Genomic DNA, 18,832 nt, shown 5'->3' on the forward strand with positions numbered 1-18,832 from the left:
GCTTCTAAAGAAATGACGGAGCTGCTGTCTTCTAGCAGCATCGCCAGAAACAGATCATAAGTGAGGGTGCCGGGTGTCGCAATCATATATGGACGACCTAATGTAAAAAAAAAAGTAGAGCCAACCTCTTTAAAGGTGCATTTAGACTTCTGTCTATAAACTAGCAGTTTACTACCAGTCAACTACTTGCAAATTGATAGTTGCTCATTTAAAGGACAATTCACAAGGCCGACCTAAATTGTAAGGTGCTAGAACGATCATTAATACGATTATTTGGTCCCTACGCAGCATGCATGTTGCTGGCAGCACATCACATTTCCATAATATTCTTTTGACAACGATGTTTTTTACTTAAAAAATTATCCAATCCAGCAAGTAAAGAATATTTTGCTGATGCGTTGCCTGATCGATGACATGTTTACTCAGGTAGAACAAGAGTTTTTAGGAAAGCTTGTTGCCGATACTGGCCTGTGTAAATAAGCCTTAAAAATATTAATGAGATAATTAGACATCAACTTAATCCTTAAACTTTCATTTTTTTTCCTCTTCTAAAATTTTGAACAACATTGAAAGGTATGAAACTTTGCAAATCACATTATTAGAGAATTTGTCCTCATTCCTGTAAAAATATTGCATGTGAACTGGTTTCTGAACCCTCTTATTCCCCTGTCTGTATTTGCCAGCCCTTAGCTGCACTGATATCAGGTCGTAATTTGGAGTACAGATGATGGCAGTGAAAGGATCAGCACCTGTCTCCTCCTCTAAGTGTTCTCTTTAGCTGAATGCTCTCTCACAGCAGCTTACTCCCAGAATTAATAAACCTACAAATATATCATGAGCAAGAGGTACTACAGCCACAATTTGCACAAAAAAGATAGACTAAACCGATTGACGAAGCTAGATGTGAAACGTGCGTCGGGTGCGGTTCTTCATGGTCTGGTGAGATTTGTTACTTTTCTCTTATTGCCACTGTGCATTTTTCTACACCGGAAATATTCTGGAAATATACTAAATTATCCTGTGGTAATTGATCTTTTTTGAATTACTATTTACATCTATTTTACCTCAAAATCTTTATTACATTAGTATCCATCTGTAACATATGCTTGTACCCTCTTTCTATTGTAGTTGATAGTATATATTGTGTGTCCATTATGTTATTATAGTATTCATCAGCCATGAATGTCTTGTGTCATGTATATGTTTTTTAGCTTATTCAATTTTAATTGATGTTGAAATAAAATTATATTTTTATTCGTATCTTTATGCTTTGCACTTTTTTTCTATCTGTTTTGTTACTGCCAGAGTTAGTGAGATACAAGTGATAACCCTTTCACTGCCATTTTCTGTACTCCAATTGGGTACGATCTGATATCAATTCAGCTGACGGCTGGCAAATAAACTGAGGAGGAAGAAACCGGGGTTTAAAATCTACCTACATTATTTTTTTTTTTACAACAATGAAGACATATACCCTAATGAAGTAATTTACAAAGTTTAATAACTATTAAAAATTCTAAAAAAAAATAAAAGTTTACTCTTTAAAAAATAAAAGTGTTATGAAGAATGGATGTATTTACCAGGAACGGTTGGGTCAGACAAATTGTCTGGAATTCTCCACTGTTCCACCTGCAGCTTTAGTGCGTTCACTTCATCAATATCGCCAGGGACTCTACCAAAGTTATAAAAAGAGAATAAAAATAGTATAGAAATAATAATAAAAAAGAAATCATTGTTTTATATTACAGTAAAATATGTGATCCTAGAACCACATTATTAGATGAATCTGATGCATATCTATATTCACATATCAATATTATGAATATCTGTAAGCCAAAACCAGGAATGGATCCTACATAGCGAAAACATAACGGAACGGTCTAAATCTTAGCTGTGTTTTGGATTACATATACTTACATTTACATTAAATACTACCACGTGAAACACACCTGAATATTCCTTCTGTCCTTTCTCCTCCCAGTGCTAACACTTGCAAGGAGAGCTGCGTCTGCGCCCAAGGCAGCCGGCGATCAGGATACACTTCTTTCTGCCTTTCCATAATCTCCTCCAGAGAGCTCCCAAAAAGAGATGGGGTGAGAATGGCTTGCCGAGCTTGCTCAATTTCCTCCAGGGTCGGTTTTCTCAGTCCCTAACACAATAGTAAAATTGGTAATTAAAAAGTATATACGTTTACCAATATCACCTAGGAAGTAATGTAATGAAATTATCCGAAAGCATCAGCACTCTGCAATAGAATCCTGGCATAGACACAAGCCGAGGGGTTTGCCAGCGACTTCCTAGGGGATTTTCACAATCCATTTTTGCTCACCTCGATGTATAATAAATCTTTCTGAAGTTTCCATTTTATTACAGTTTCCTAAAGTTGTTGCGGTTTCCACTTTCTTTTATTGTAGGAGCAGCAATGATCAGGACAGCATTTATGTTTTATTAGCCAGGGACTTGTCTTGTCAAAGGTGGAGGAGATCCCCTTTAACCACTTCACCCCCAGGCTATTTTCCGTTTTTTCTTTTTTTTTCCTCTCCTTCTTCCAAGACCCATAACTGGTTTTATTTTTACGTCCACATAGCTGGGTGAGGGCTTGTTTTTTTTTGCGGGACGAGTTGTACTTTTGAAATACATCATTCATTTTATCATGTAATGTACTGGAAAGTGGGAAAAAAATTCTCAGTGTACGTTGAAATTGCAAAAAAAAGTGAAATTCGACAATTGTTTTTTGGTTTTTTTATTTACCATGTTCATTATATGGTAAAACTGATCCTCCAGGTCAGTACGAGTTTGCAGATATCAAAAATGTATATATTTTTTTTTATTTAAGTGATGAAAAAAAATCCGTTTTAATTTTTCAGGATATGAGGCTGTGTGACAGGATTATTTTTTGTGTCCTGACCTCATGTTTTTACTGATACCATTTTGGGGTAGGTACAATATTTTGATCGCCCCTTATTGCATTTGATTGCAATGTTTCAGTGGACAAAAAACGTATTTGTGGTGTTTTGATTATTTTCTTCATTACGCCGTTTACAGATCAGATTAATTTATTTTATATCTTTATAGATTCGACTTTTTTGACCACAGTGATACCGAATATGTGTATTGTTTTATTTTTAATGGGACAAAAGGAAGGAAATTTAAAGTTTGTGTTTTTTTTATTTTTTCTTATTTTTAAAAACTTTTTTTTTCACTTATTACTGTATTTATTAGTCCCCTCAGGGAACTTGAAGCTGTGATCATCTGATCGCTTGTACTGTACATAGCAGTGCATCAGCATTGCTATGTATAGTGAAAATCACAATCTCCTATGAACGCCAGCTAAACAGGAGTATCGGAGTGACAGGCATGGAAGTCTTCCGCAGCCCCCCCCTGTCATGACACCCCATAGGTGACCTGCAATCAAGTCACAGCACGCCGATGGGAGCGTGGAATGACGCGCTCTCTGCCGGCGCGTGTTAAATGCTACTGACCAGAGATTTACAGCAGCATTAGTTAACAGCCATGGGCGAAGCTTCATTCCACCGGCGGTTGTTAATGGCACATGATGGCTGATTAAATTAGCCATCATCTGCCAGGAAAGATGCGGGCTCACACGCAGAGACATGACTTTTGATGTACATGTACGACAAAGGTTGTAAAGGGGTTAACCATGTTCACATGTTCAGTATTTGGTCAGTATTTGCCTCAATATTTGTAAGCCAAAACCAGGAGTAAGTGAAAATTGCAGAAGTGGTGACGTGTTTTTATTGTACTTTTCCTGTGATTGTTCCACTTCTGGTTTTGGCTTACAAATAAGGATGTAAAATACTGACCAAATACTGATTGTGTGAACGTGGCCTTAATGTTTACTATATTTTTCATTACAAGAATATACACTGCTCAAAAAAATAAAGGGAACACTCAAATAACACATCCTAGATCTGAATGAATGAAATATTCTTATTGAATACTTTGTTCTGTACAAAGCTGAATGTGCTGACAACAAAATCACACAAAAATCATCAATGGAAATCAAATTTATTAACCAATGGAGGCCTGGATTTGGAGTCACCCCCAAAACTAAAGTGGAAAAACACACTACAGGCTGATCCAACTTTGATGTAATGTCCTTAAAACAAGTCAAAATGAGGCTTAGTATTGTGTGTGGCCTCCTCGTGCCTATATGACCTCCATACAACGCCTGGGCATGCTCCTGATGAGGTTGCGGATGGTGTCCTGTGGGATCTCCTCCCAGACCTGGACTAAAGCATCCGCCAACTCCTGGACAGTCTGTGGTGCAACGTGACGTTGGTGGATGGAGCAAGACATGATGCCCCAGATGTGCTCAATCGGATTCAGGTCTGGGGAACGGACGGGCCAGCCCATAGCTTCAGTGCCTTCATCTTGCAGGAACTGCTGACACACTCCAGCCACATGAGGTCTGGCATTGTCCTGCATTAGGAGGAACCCAGGGCCAAACGCACCAGCATATGGTCTCACAAGGCAGTCAGGCTACCTCTGGCGAGCACATGGAGGGCTGTGCGGCCCTCCAAAGAAATGCCACCCCACATCATTACTGACCCACTGCCAAACCGATCATGCTGAAGGATGTTGCAGGCAGCAGATCACTCTACACGGCGTCTCCAGATTCTGTCACGTCTGTCACATGTGCTCAGTGTGAACCTGCTTTCATCTGTGAAGAGCACAGGGCGCCAGTCGCGACTTTGGCAATCCTGGTGTTCTGTGGCAAATGCCAAGCGTCCTGCACGGTGTTGGGCTGTGAGCACAACCCCCATTTGTGGACGTCGGGCCCTCATACCACCCTCATGGAGTCGGTTTCTAACCGTTTGTGCAGACACATGCACATTTGTGGCCTGCTGGAGGTCATTTTGCAGGGCTCTGGCAATGCTCCTCCTGTTCCTCCTTGTACAAAGGAGGAGATAACGGTCCTGCTGCTGGGTTGTTGCCCTCCTATGGCTCCTTCCACATCTCCAGGTATCTGCTCCATGCTCTGGACACTGTGCTGACAGACACAGCTACCCTTCTTGCCACAGCTCGCACTGATGTGCCATCCTGGATGAGTTGCTCTACCTGAGCAACTTCTGTGGGTTGTACTGTAGACACAGCCTCATGCTACTGTACCTCTAGGGGTGAGAGCAATGGCAAAATGAAAAAGGGACCAGAACAACAGGCAAAAAGGATGAGAACAGAGAAATGGTCTGTGGTCACCACCTGCAGAACCGCTCCTTTATAGGGGGTATCTTGCTAATTGCCTATCATTTCTACCAGTTGTCTGTTCCATTTGCACAACAGCAGGAGAAATTGATTCACAGTCAGTGTTGCTTCATAACTGGACAGGTTGATTCCACAGAAGTGTTATTGACTTGGAGTTACATTGTGTTGTTTAAGTGTTCCCTTTATTTTTTTGAGCAGTGTACATAAATATGGCAAATGATATACGGTAATCTAATAATATCCAGGTTTTTAATTAATGTTTTAACACCTATTTCAATATTCTTGTGTTACTTTATGTACTATTACTGGCATGCAGAATGAGCAGAATACCTAAACCAGGCCTAATGGAAGTGGATCCTTTTCACAGAAGATAAAAACACTTAATTGACTGCCATAAGAACAGTTACACGAGGACACCGAATAATCGCACACTACAAAGCCTCCACTCTCCCCAGCTTTTCAATGTGTGTATATTTTCATCCTCTGGTTTATTTGCTGGTGACAGCAGCACTTCTACATTTGGCAGGAAAACCTGGGAATTGTACCCCTGCTGTGATTTAATGACATGTCCTTACATGGGGATGTTAAAATCTACAATGAAACCCCGAGCTAAATAAATCAAATTAACAAAACCGCAGCTCGTGCAGAGTCCGAGGAGGCGAAGCCAGGAGACATATGTCTGTCCCTTAGAACTTCACTGGGACATAATTTATATTTGCTGAGACTTTTGTGAGCAGAGTGGAAGCTAATCATTGTTTTCCCATCTAAACAGTATACTTCTCATACACATATGTGTTAAAGGGGTATACTTACTCAAAGGTAACCATTAACCCACACCTTTATTGTCTAGTACCAACCTAGCACTTCCTTAACCCCTTATTGACCAGACATGAGAAGGCCGTTATAACTAGCCAGCTACATTTTTTTTTACATTCGCCTCTCGTCTTTTAGCGGGTATAATATTTTTATATTTTCACTGACAAGGCTGTTTCAGGACTTGTTTTATGCAGGCGAAATTGTTTTATTAGTCCCCGTTGTTTTGAATATTCACAAAGGGATTTTTGGCTTTTTTTATAGCATTTACTTTGATTATAACCTAATTATTTTTTTCTGGTTATAATGGTTGTATAGATACTTCATAGGTGTAAGATTTTTTTGTTTGTTTTATATATTCCTTGGTATTAAAGAATGGCTTTTTGTCGCCCTTTTTCTATAATTACATTTTTGTGCTTCAGGCAAATACATTATGGTCTACATCTCTGACACAAGTGTTGTCCTAACAGCTGGCTTTTACATAAAGCACCACTCCAGCTTTTTTTTTATATCAGTGCTGGAGTGGTTTTTTAAACCTAGGTTCCCTGCCCCTACTCTAATACTTACCCACCGCCATCTTCACCTTTTTTCAGTGCCACTCCGATCCCGTGGCGCCATCTTGTCACCGCAACTTCTGACTGGCCGCAAGTCAGAAGCTACGTCACAAGCTCTCAATGCAAGTCTATGAGAGCCAGAACAAAGCTCTCATAGACTTGTGACCTTCATGAAACACTGGAGCGATCCAGCAGGTAATAAAAGACCAACGGGAGAGGCGGTGATAACAGCAACCACTCGGCAGGTCGCTAATGCAGTCATGTAGTGCTGCAACGGACCAGAGTGCCGCAAAAACCGGGAGAAGACTGAGGCCAGTGAGTATGTTACTATCTTCATGACTCTTTCACACATGATCCCCAACAAAGGTAAAATTTAAAAGGCAATCACTGGAGTGGGTCCTGTAACAAACAGCCCTGAAGTCCTTTGTAGATCCCCGGGGAGCTGATAGCAGATGGGTCTCCCAGTCTCCAGTCAGGTCATTGGGAAATACAGCGATCCAATCAAAGAGGAGAATCCCCTTTCATCATTTCACAGTAATGGAGCAGCCATCAAAGGTTTAACAGCCACTATCAGAGCTCCCTCTGATCCCATCTGTTGGGCAGCGGCCTCTTAAGAACCGGAACTGTTATTTGTAGAACTCAACTCTACCGATCGGCTGAGGGTCCGCACTTCTTGCCATCAAGGCAGTGGGCAGTCATCACTCTCTTGGTAAATATAATTAATATACCCTATATACATAGATCTTTGTCCAATACATGATGTTTCAATTTTGTTAATGGACGCTGATTTCAGTGGCAATCGCTCCATGGGCCATAAACTCAGGGCTGTGGAGTCGGTAAGGCAAACCTTCGACTCCGACTCCCCAATTCCCAATTTCCATGACACGGACTCCACGACTCCGACTCCCTCATACATGACTCATGTTTAAGTGATCAATTTTCTGTAGCACAGATTCATCTCAGCTAAAAGTCTAGACCCTTAGATCAGGAATAGGACAGACATTTATAGGACATTTCATAACCTTCCCAAATTCTTATGAAAAAATATTTGCCACAAACTGCATTGAACTACTGTACCCAATTTATTATATATTTTAGGAGTTTGAGTCGGTCCATTTTATTCCGACTCCACCAAAATGGGCACTGACTCCGACTCCACAGCCCTGCATAAACTGCCTGAAGAAAAAGGCTTAATGGCCCTGGTCAGCGTTCACCTTACCAAAGCTTTAAAGAAATGAAAGCTGGTATCTGACTGGCAGCTTTGGGCAACAAGCCTTGTTTCTCTGTTAGACCATTTTTAATTAGAAATTCAACCTAAACAGTTCTCGATATGTTGCAGGATGTCTTATTTCAGTCTCTAATCTTCACTTTGACAGAACTTTACAAGGTCACCATGAAAATATCTTATCGTCTGTAAAACAAACCGTTCTAACCAAAGGAAAAAAATATCTTCAAAGCTCACCTACACGTTCATTCTCCTGCACAGGGGATGCTCTTGCACACTTGGTGGTACAATTGCCATGTAAACTGTACCACATCAGAAGGGTCCAAATAATAGAATTGGATCCATGAACAATCCTCTGCTGGCAATGTGTGGTTGCTACAAAACAGTAGCATGTAAATAGTGATCACCCTCTCTAGGGGGTTAGAAGGGCTTTAATGCGCCAGGAGAGAAGTAGTCACATCCTGGTAGAATAGCTATGAGAGCTGACAAATGTGGAGACTCGCTTACTTTCCGCTGCATTTCCTCTGTGCTCAGGACATACAACACAATAGGTATTAGGTATTGAGAAGTGTTTATATAGAAGCCCTAAAACAATTTTAATCTATAAAACCACAAACATCAAGGTTTCTTACCTTCTTTCCTCCAGTAACTGCGACTTTTTGCAGCTTACGGTAACAGTATTTGGAGTAGGTGCTTATGGGGAGACCTGGAATATAAAGAGCAATAAGGAATGAAGGAACAGTTGTCATCACAGATACGTTTATGACAATTAAAATGAATGATTTCTCAACATTTTGAAAAGAATACTCCATCATCAATAAACAGAGCAGTGAGAAATCCGCACATGCTTTTTTCTATCATGAATCCACCTTGAATAACCTCAGTTTTTCTGCAGACTAAAGAAAGGTTCATACAAGGTTGATTCTCGTCAATCCGTAGAAATCTAAACAGAAATCCTGTAAAAATGAGGAATATTATACTGATGTCATTAAACAATGTGAAGTCTGCAGCCAAATAATGCATCTGATGGTGTAGATAGGCAACCAATTTCTCAGGAATCGTAGCCTAAAGCCCCCGTCTCACATAGCGAGATCGCTGCTGTGTCACGGTTTTGGTGACGCAACAGCGACCTCACCAGCGATGTCGCTATGTGTGACACTTTGCAGCGATCAGGCCCCTGCTGTGAGGTCGCTGATCGCTGCAAAGTGTCCTGGACCATTTTTTGGTCGTTGCCCTCCCGCTGGTCAGCACATATCGCTGTGTGTGACCAGCGGGAGCAGCGATCAGGCTGGTAACCATGATAAACATCGGGTTACTAGGAGCACACGCGCACTTAGTAACCCGCTGTTTATCATGGTTAGGTTAAGAGCCAGCTAAAGTGAGCGGTAACCTCCCGCTCACCGTAGCAGAGTGGTAACCATGATAAACAACGGGTTACTAGGTGCGCGTGTGCCCCTAGTAACCCGATGTTTACCATGGTTACCAGCCGGCTCCTGCTTCAGCAGACTGGTAACCAGGAGCAGGACATCGTGGAAAGATTCTTTCCACGATGTCGCAGCTCCCCTGATCGTTGGTGAGCCTGCCTGTTTGACAGCTCACCAGCGACCACATAGCGACGCAGCAACGATCCCTGACAGGTCGTATCGTTGTTGGGATCGTTGCAGCGTCGCTAAGTGTGACGGGGCCTTAACCGTCCATTTATTCCTTTATCAACTAAAATCACTGATCTACAGTACAGACCAAAAGTTTGGACACACCTTCTCATTTAAAGATTTTTCTGTATTTTCATGACTATGAAAATTGTACATTCGCACTGAAGGCATCAAAACTATGAATTAACACATGTGGAATTATATACTTAACAAAAAAGTGTGAAACAACTGAAAATATGTCTTATAATCTAGGTTCTTCAAAGTAGCCACCTTTTGCTTTGATCTGCTTTGCACACTCTTGGCATTCTCTTGATGAGGTTCAAGAGGTAGTCACCAGAAATGGTTTTCACTTCACAGGTGTGCCCTGTCAGGTTTAATAAGTGAGATTTCTTGCCTTATAAATGGGGTTGGGACCATCAGTTGTGTTGTGCAGAAGTCTGGTGGATACACAGCTGATAGTCCTACTGAATAGACTGTTAGAATTTGTATTATGGCAAGAAAAAAGCAGCTAAGTAAAGAAAAACGAGTGGCCATCATTACTTTAAGAAATGAAGGTCAGTCAGTCTGAAAAATTGGGAAAACTTTGAAAGTGTCCCCAAGTGCAGTTGCAAAAACCATCAAGCGCTGCAAAGAAACTGGCTCACATGGGGAAAGCCCCAGGAAAGGAAGAGCAGTCACCTCTGCTTCTGAGGATAAGTTTATCCGAGTCACCAGCCTCAGAAATCGCAGGTTAACAGCAGCTCAGATTAGAGACCAGGTCAATGTCACACAGAGTTCTAGCAGCAGACACATCTCTACAACAACTGTTAAGAGGAGACTTTGTGCAGCAGGCCTTCATGGTAAAATAGCTGCTAGGAAACCACTGCTAAGGACAGGCAACAAGCAGAAGAGACTTGTTTGGGCTAAAGAACACAAGGAATGGACATTAGACCAGTAGAAATCTGTGCTTTGGTCTGATGAGTCCAAATTTGAGATCTTTGGTTCCAACCACCGTGTCATTGTGCGACGCAGAAAAGGTGAACGGATGGACTCTACATGCCTGGTTCCCACCGTGAAGCATGGAGGAGGTGTGATGGTGTGGGGGTGCTTTGCTGGTGACACTGTTGGGGATTTATTCAAAATTGAAGGCATACTGAACCAGCATGGCTACCACAGCATCTTGCAGCGGCATGCTATTCAATCCGGTTTGCGCTTAGTTGGACCATCATTTATTTTTCAACAGGACAATGACCCCAAACACACCTCCAGGCTGTGTAAGGGCTATTTGACCAAGAAGGAGAGTGATGGGGTGCTACACCAGATGACCTGGCCTCCACAGTCACCAGACCTGAACCCAATCGAGATGGTTTTGGGTGAGCTGGACCGCAGAGTGAAGGCAAAAGGGCCAACAAATGCTAAGCATCCCTGGGAACTCCTTCAAGATTGTTGGAAGACCATTTCCGGTGACTACCCCTTGAAGCTCATCAAGAGAATGCAAAGAGTGTGCAAAGCAGTCATCAAAGCAAAAGGTGGCTACTGTGAAGAACCTAGAATATAAGACATATTTTCAGTTGTTTCACACTTTTTTGTTAAGTATATAATTCCACATGTGTTAATTCATAGTTTTGATGCCTTCAGTGTGAATGTACAATTTTCATAGTCATGAAAATACAGAAAAATCTTTAAATGATCAGGTGTGTCCAAACTTTTGGTCTGTACTGTACATGTGGCGAACATCCCATCCCGGCTTGTCTAAGGTCATGCGTGTTTCAGTTACTATGAGGCTGTGTGCCCACTATACGTTTTTTTAAGTGTTTCCGCAGCGGCAATTCCGCTGCAGAAGCGCTTAAAAAACGCATGGTAGAAGGTCTGCCATGTTCCCCAATGATAATCCGCATGTGCTGTGCACATGCTGCGGAAATTTCCGCTGCGGATTATCATTGCGGAAAAACCCGCAGCACTACCAATTATTTTGCGTAATTGTGGCGTTTTCGCCGCCATTGACTTGCATTGAATCGCTTAATATCCGCATGACTACATGTGCACATGCGGATATTAAGTGATTCAATGTGCTGATGGTACCCGGGTCTGGAGAGTAGGAGACTCTCCTCCAGACTCGGGTACCATAGTACCTGTAAAAAAAAATAATTTAAAATAAATAAATACATTATACTTACCTTCTGATGGCCCCCGGTCTCCATAGCGATGCGTCCTGGCTACCCGGCGGCTTGCGATGGTCTAAAAGGACCTTCCATGACGTCATTTAGTCATGTGACAGGTCAAGCGACCGCGGATGTCGGTGGTCGCGTGACCTGTCACATGACTAAATGATGTCATGGAAGGACCTTTTAGACCATCGCGAGCCGCCCAACACACCGGAGGAGACCGGGGGCCATCGGAAGGTGAGTATAATATTTATTTTTTATTTTTTACCATTCTTTCGGTCACACTATATAAATCCATGCCGGTTGCATGGATTTATATAGTGTGACCCAGTTGTCAAGCACTTTCCAAGTGATGCTAAAATCGTTTGGTAAGCGCTTGTCAACTCGCATGCGGAAATGCATGTGAATAACGCTTTACATCCGCATGTCCCTGGCAGGAAAAACGCATGTACAATCCGCATGTACAATCCGCATGCGTTTTTTCTGCCAGGGAGATGCAGAAACGCTCAGGAAAAATCCGGAGCATTTCTGCATCGTGGGCACATAGCCTTACAGTGATTAGAATCATTTGGAAATTATTGGTTTGGGCAATTTCCACAGTGACCATTACTAAATGCAGCATGTAAATCAGCCAAAGGGCTAATAGCTGAGGTCTATAATTCTGACACTAATCTGGGACAGTTTTATAATATGCCCGTATCCAATTTATTTTACCACATAAAAGTGTTCATGTAGAAGGTGATTTATTGCTAGTATGATAATTAATTATATTTATGTAAGCTAGTGTTCCCCATCTTCCGTCCTCGCGGCCCCCTACAGGTCATATTTTCAGGATTTCCTTAGTATTGCACAGGGGATGGAATTATACTAAGGAAATCCTGAAAACACCTGCTGGTGAATCTTGAGGGCTGGAGATGGGAAAACACTGATGTAAGCTATCAATTTACTATATCATACAATGTAAACAATCTATTCCTATTAGAAGGGTCCTCCGAAAATAATACTTTCCCCTTGCAGACATGACTTGCGAGCATTACATGGTGTTGATACATGGAGGAGTTCACATGACAAAGACAGTCTTCATAGATGTTCTCTGCTCCAGCTAATGGTTTGTGGTCTCAAGTTCCAGACTTCCTTCTATTAAATAGGTTTTATCACCATGACAACCCCTTTAAAGGGAATTTTTCACCAGGTTTTTGCCACCTAATCTGAGAGCAGCATTGTGTAGAGACAGAGACAGTGATTCCAGCGATGTGTCACTTACTGGGCTGCTTAGTGTAGCTTTGATAAAATCACTGTTTTATCATCAGATTATCAGTAGAGGACTAATAAAGCTGCTGCCATGTATTCCTCCATATTCATGCACTATGTATAATCCTGCCCCCCCCACCCCCCCAACTGATTGTTAGATTTCTTTATACACAGTACAAAGCTGTGAATCAGAGGTGTGGGTGGGTTATATCGGACTCAATATTCAGAGAACTGCTAGATCTACAGCAGAGAAAACAAGGATTTTATCAAAATGACAGCAAGCAGCTCAGTAAGTGACACATTGCTGGAATCATGGTCTCAGACCCTACATTATGCTACTCTCAGATGCGGTAGCAAAAGCCTGGTGACAGATTCCCTTTAAAGGTAAATCCACAACACAACATGAATGCACACATATCAGACCAATGTACTAAAAGGAATATTACAGAGTAGACCAACGCAGCAACCATACCAACAACCATAACAATAGTAAAAGGAAGCATGACAAAGGGCTTTGTCACAGAGAGGTAATTTCTTCTGATTTGCTGAATAGGTGTGTCAGCTACTGAAATAGATCCTGAAGAAACTGAATGCGGAGATGAGCACTGTAAGTGGACACAATGAATTGCTGCATTCCAGTGGCGTGAGCTCACTACTGGGAAGCCTTGTAATAATGGGAGAACTGGGACACGGCTCTGTTACCAACCACCTCAACACGATCGTCCGAGGGAGACAGAAACTGCAAGGAATATTTGCCTTTAACGGATAATGTTTGTGGCAACCATAAATACAGCTTCAAAGGCGACCATGGCAACTCTAGTAACACGGAACCACTTCAAGAAATCCACACATTTTTCTAGGGTATATTATACTCCGGACAGAAAGAATGTAGTATTCGTAATCTGACTTAATGATGAGGGAAAATAAAGATATAGCAAAGAGCGTGACAAAGGAGGAAATATTGTATCTTGTGTAATAGTAGGGTTAATGGAATAAATATAAAAAAAACAACTGTCAGCGTCTGGAGCTAGTTACTGCTTCTATAATAATTTACAATTACAGTAGTTGTAGAAGATTAAATAAGGAGTAAGGGCAATTTTTCAATTAATGACAAATGGAGTAAAAAAAAAGAAACATACATACATGATACTATGTGTGTGTGTATATTGTGTATATATATATATATATATATATATACACATACATATATATATATATATATATATATATATATATATATATATATATATATATATATATATATATATATATATATATATATATATATATATACACACACATACACAAGGGTGAGTCAAATATTTTATATTAAAACTTCTGTTGGCCACACCGGCTTATCAGCCCTCACGAGGTCGCTGTCTCTCCAGTCACTGCTGTGCATGTTTGAACTCATTACATCAGTTCATTTGTGACGGCACTGTGAGAAACAATGGCTGCCCTGCTTGTGATTTGCACAAAAGAAGAGGATCGTGCAGCGATTATTTTTTTGTGGTTTGAGGATATGTCTGGTGCCGATATTTATCAAAGACTTTGTGCACAGTATGGAGCAGGGCCGGCGTCAGCACCCGGGCAAGTGCCAGGGCCCTGGACAATCAGAGGGGCCCACTCGCTATCGGAGCCGCTTCTCCGGCATCTGTGCAGGACAGCCAGCGCTGCTTGATTGCCGGCTCTTCACCAGACATGGCCGTGCGCAGTTCACTTTGCGGATGTCTGCCAGTAATGACAAGGCAGGGACGACACTGCTCCTTTAATTTTGCTTGTGTCGCCCCTGCAGCGTCATTACTAGCAGACACAGCGCACTGCGCGTCGCCATGTCTGGTGAGGTGACGCAATGAAGCATTGCCGGCGGTCCTGCACAGATGCCAGGGAAGCGGCCCCAACAGCGAGTGGGCTCCCCAATGGTCCAGGGTCATGTCTGTGATGGCAATCAGACACACGCCGGCGTCCCTGCACAGATGCCGGGGAAGCGGCCCCGACAGCGAGTGGGCCCCCCCCCAATGGTCCTTGGCCATGTCTGTGATGGCCATCAGGCACACGCCGGCGGCCCTGCACAGCAACATGCCTGAGGAGTTGGAGAGGACACAGGTCAGGGGCAGGTGAACGAGGCTTGTTGCCAGCTTCCTCAATCCCCATATTAAAAATATTTCTAATCTGTGTGTATGCGCATGTATGATGTGAATGTCTGTGTATGTCAGTGTGTATGACTGTGTATATATATTTATGTTCATTTTATATGTGTTTTTAAGAATGTGTTCAAATATGTGTACGTATCTGTGTATGTGTGTTTCTGCGTATTGTATGTGTGCACATCTGTGTACCATGTGCGTGCATGTCTGCGCACCGTGTGTCTGTGCATGTCTGTGTACTGTATGTTTGTGTGTGCATGTCTGCGTGCTGTGTGCGCATGTCTTCGTGCCGTATGCGCATGTTTGCATACCGTATGTGTGTGCATGTCTGCGTACCGTGTGTGTGCATGTCTGCGTACCGTGTGTGTGCATGTCTGCGTACCGTGTGTGTGTGTGCATGTCTGCGTACCGTGTGTGTGTGTGCATGTCTGCGTACCGTGTGTGTGTGTGCATGTCTGCGTACCGTGTGTGTGTGTGCATGTCTGCGTACAGTGTGTGTGTGTGTGCGCATGTCTGCGTACAGTGTGTGTGCATGTCTGCGTACCGTGTGTGTGTGTGCATGTCTGCGTACAGTGTGTGTGTGTGCATGTCTGCATACCGTGTGTGTGCATGTCTGTGTACCGTGTGGGCGTGTGCATGTCTGCGTGCTGTGTGGGCATGTGCATGTGACGCGCCCCCTGGGCCGTGGGCTACTCTGTGCCGGACCGGTCGATGCTGGAGTATGTCACAGTGGCGGTGGCCCTGTCCATGACCCAGGGCGGTCAATAAAAGGGGGATTATTGAAAGTGGATTATAGTTTTTATAGTTTAATGTTCGTGACGCCACCTGTGGTATGCGGCTATATGGAGCCTCCGCTGCGGTGCAGGTCCTCTGGAGCTGTTGGTGATGCAGCAGAGTTGGTTCAGCTCTCCACAGGTAGAACTAAGGTCCAGGGCGGTGCTGTGATGATTAATGAGGTAGATGTTGCTGGTGCAGTGTAGTGCAGGGCTGGTGATGGCGCAGAAATAATTCTAGGACACAGTCTTCAAGGTTTTACTCACAGTTATCACACTGCTCCAGGTTACAACTGCCAGATTATAACCACCCACGTTGTCCTGCGTTCACCAAGAAAGGGGTTCAGCAGCTCTCAAGTATTTCAGGAGTACTTAAACGGGACCCCATTCTACGTTCCTTCCTCGGTCGTCTTCCTGCGCTGGCTCTCACCCTCCTGCCCTGCGCCTCACAATCAGTGTCCCAAGCCGGTAACCTCAGATATGGCGGGCAGCCTGCAGTCCCCTGAATCCTATATGGCTACCTTTTCGGCGATATAGTTGCGGCTGTGAGCAACTGCACCCTGAAAGTACAGAAGCCTCCGGTTTCTAGCTGATCCTTGTAGTTCTCCAAGAGTTAGGGGCCGGTCCCCTTTGCGGCCTGATCCCTCCACGTTCCAGCAGATTTGGGCGCACGGGTGGCATCCGCACTTCCCGTGCCCCTGGGATCCCCTCTGTTCTGGAGCCTTCCTCTGCTCTCTTCCTCTTCCTGTCAGTCCTCCTGGGCCTCTCAACTTAGGCCCGCTCCTCTCCTCTGAGCAGAGCTCCTACAGAGCTCCTGCTCCCACACTCTCCTCACTGAACTCTCTGACTGGACTCTTTCTCTCTCAAGATGGTTCCCTCTTTATATACTCCTACTGAAGTGCTCCCCTGTTCTTCCTCCACCCGCACCCACTACATGGTTCCACCCTCCAGCTAGGGCGAGGGACTGTGCTCTCTCTTAGGAGCAATCTCGCCCTGCCCTCTGAAGTGGAGAGTAATGGATGCAAGTGGGTGGGTCCCGGGCAGTACTCCATCCTTACCTGAGAGTGGGGCACCACACCTCTGGGTGAGATGCAGTACCTCTGTGGCGACTGAACCCGCAGGGGCGCCACACATGTCTGCCTACTGTGTGTGCGCGTGCATGTCTGCCTACTGTGTGCGCGTGCATGTCTGCCTACTGTGTGTGCGCGTGCATGTCTGCCTACTGTGTGTGCGCGTGCATGTCTGCCTACTGTGTGTGCGCGTGCATGTCTGCCTACTGTGCGTGCGTGCATGTCTGCCTACTGTGCGTGCGTGCATGTCTGCCTACTGTGCGTGCGTGCATGTCTGCCTACTGTGCGTGCGTGCATGTCTGCCTACTGTGCGTGCGTGCATGTCTGCCTACTGTGCGTGCGTGCATGTCTGCCTACTGTGCGTGCGTGCATGTCTGCCTACTGTGCGTGCGTGCATGTCTGCCTACTGTGCGTGCGTGCATGTCTGCCTACTGTGCGTGCGTGCATGTCTGCCTACTGTGCGTGCGTGCATGTCTGCCTACTGTGCGTGCGTGCATGTCTGCCTACTGTGCGTGCGTGCATGTCTGCCTACTGTGCGTGCGTGCATGTCTGCCTACTGTGCGTGCGTGCATGTCTGCCTACTGTGCGTGCGTGCATGTCTGCCTACTGTGCGTGCGTGCATGTCTGCCTACTGTGCGTGCGTGCATGTCTGCCTACTGTGTGTGCGTACATGTCTGCCTACTGTGTGTGCGTACATGTCTGCCTACTGTGTGTGCGTGCATTGCATGTTTGCATATGTGAAGGATGAGGGGCAGGCTGGGCTCTGTGTACTATACCTATATTTCTCCGCCGTATCTGTGCATCATGAATGGTGGTATGTATTAAATGGGCCACTGAGACTCTTTCGCAGAGGACTCCCGAAAACCTGGAGCCGGCCCTGGTATGGAGAAAGTCTTTTGAATGAAAAGAAGTGTGTATTAAAGGACTAAGAAGTACAAGAAAGTTAGCACAAGTGTCAGCCATGAAGAAGGAGCTGTACACTGTCCATGTGCACAGCTGATTACTAAGTCGTTAAAGCATCCTTCCTATAGTCATGATCTTGCCCCATCATACTATCAAATCATTGTCCTATGAAAAAAGTCCTACGAGGATGAAGATCCATGTCTGATGAAGAGGTGAAGACAGCGGTGCATTTGTGACTCATAGCTCAGCCTAAAATATTTTTTAATGAGAGAATACGAAAGCTCGATGACAGATGGACAAAGTGTCAAAGCAGGGAGATTATGTCCAAACATTATGTACTTGGCTTTATTGATTGATTAAATTGATTAAAACACATTCTACAGCCAGAGCTAGCTAGCTATATATATATATGTTTATTTTCTTAAAGGAAGCAGTCATTTTCAGGAAAGCTGACCAATTGTTTAGCATTAAAAATGACATTATAATATTTTGCATTAGTTTGGTGTAAAAGGTAGAACTACATTCTTTGGACAGTCTTATTCCTCCAGGGCCTGTGTGTGTAATACAAGAATTTTGGGGAAAGGGCAGGGTTCTGGTAAATTAAAAACTGTGGCTGCAAAGCAGACTTCACAAGACAGACATTATAGCTGTCTTTTTTTTTTTAAAGAAAATTGCTGAAGTCCTGCAGACTGACAGCTAATCCACGGTTCCTGTTTTTTTTTTTTTTAACTTGTTTACTCCTAGGTTTAGTTTAGTTTCCTTCCATGAAATGTGGTTATTAACCTATTTACATGTAGGACATGATATAAGTCACTGGTGTAGGCCTTTGTAGAATGAAGTTTAGTACAATTACAGAACAAAGTTGCAGAAATGTAGGATATGTAGGACTGTAGTCAGTCATTATCTCACATGTTTTAGTTGCGTGTAATTTAATCATAGAGCCGAACAAGCACAAAAAATACCAAAGGAATTTTACTACACACCCATCATTTACCTACAGCATCTATGCATAACTCATACGACAACAATAAATGAGGGCAACAGAAATGTGCAGGCCAGTTCTTCAAGTCCAGA

At 43.5% G+C, this 18,832-nt stretch overlaps 1 protein-coding gene across 2 annotated transcripts in view; it reads right to left on the bottom strand.

The window, feature by feature from the left end:
- Positions 1-18,832, bottom strand: part of LOC141272710 (rho GTPase-activating protein 39-like) — an 83,257-nt gene that overhangs the window by 8,474 nt on the left and 55,951 nt on the right. For both annotated transcript variants that reach the window (XM_073683702.1, XM_073683701.1), the window contains 3 exons: positions 8,451-8,524; positions 1,950-2,149; positions 1,581-1,672 (listed from right to left, as the gene is read on the bottom strand). In XM_073683702.1, coding sequence (XP_073539803.1) covers positions 1,581-1,672; positions 1,950-2,149; positions 8,451-8,524 — 366 coding nt within the window. The remainder of the gene's footprint in view (positions 1-1,580; positions 1,673-1,949; positions 2,150-8,450; positions 8,525-18,832) is intronic.

Source organism: Phyllobates terribilis, unplaced genomic scaffold, assembly GCF_046119375.1.
Source record: "Phyllobates terribilis strain yellow unplaced genomic scaffold, ASM4611937v1 Scaffold_5__5_contigs__length_657084704, whole genome shotgun sequence".
NCBI lineage: Eukaryota > Metazoa > Chordata > Amphibia > Anura > Dendrobatidae > Phyllobates > Phyllobates terribilis.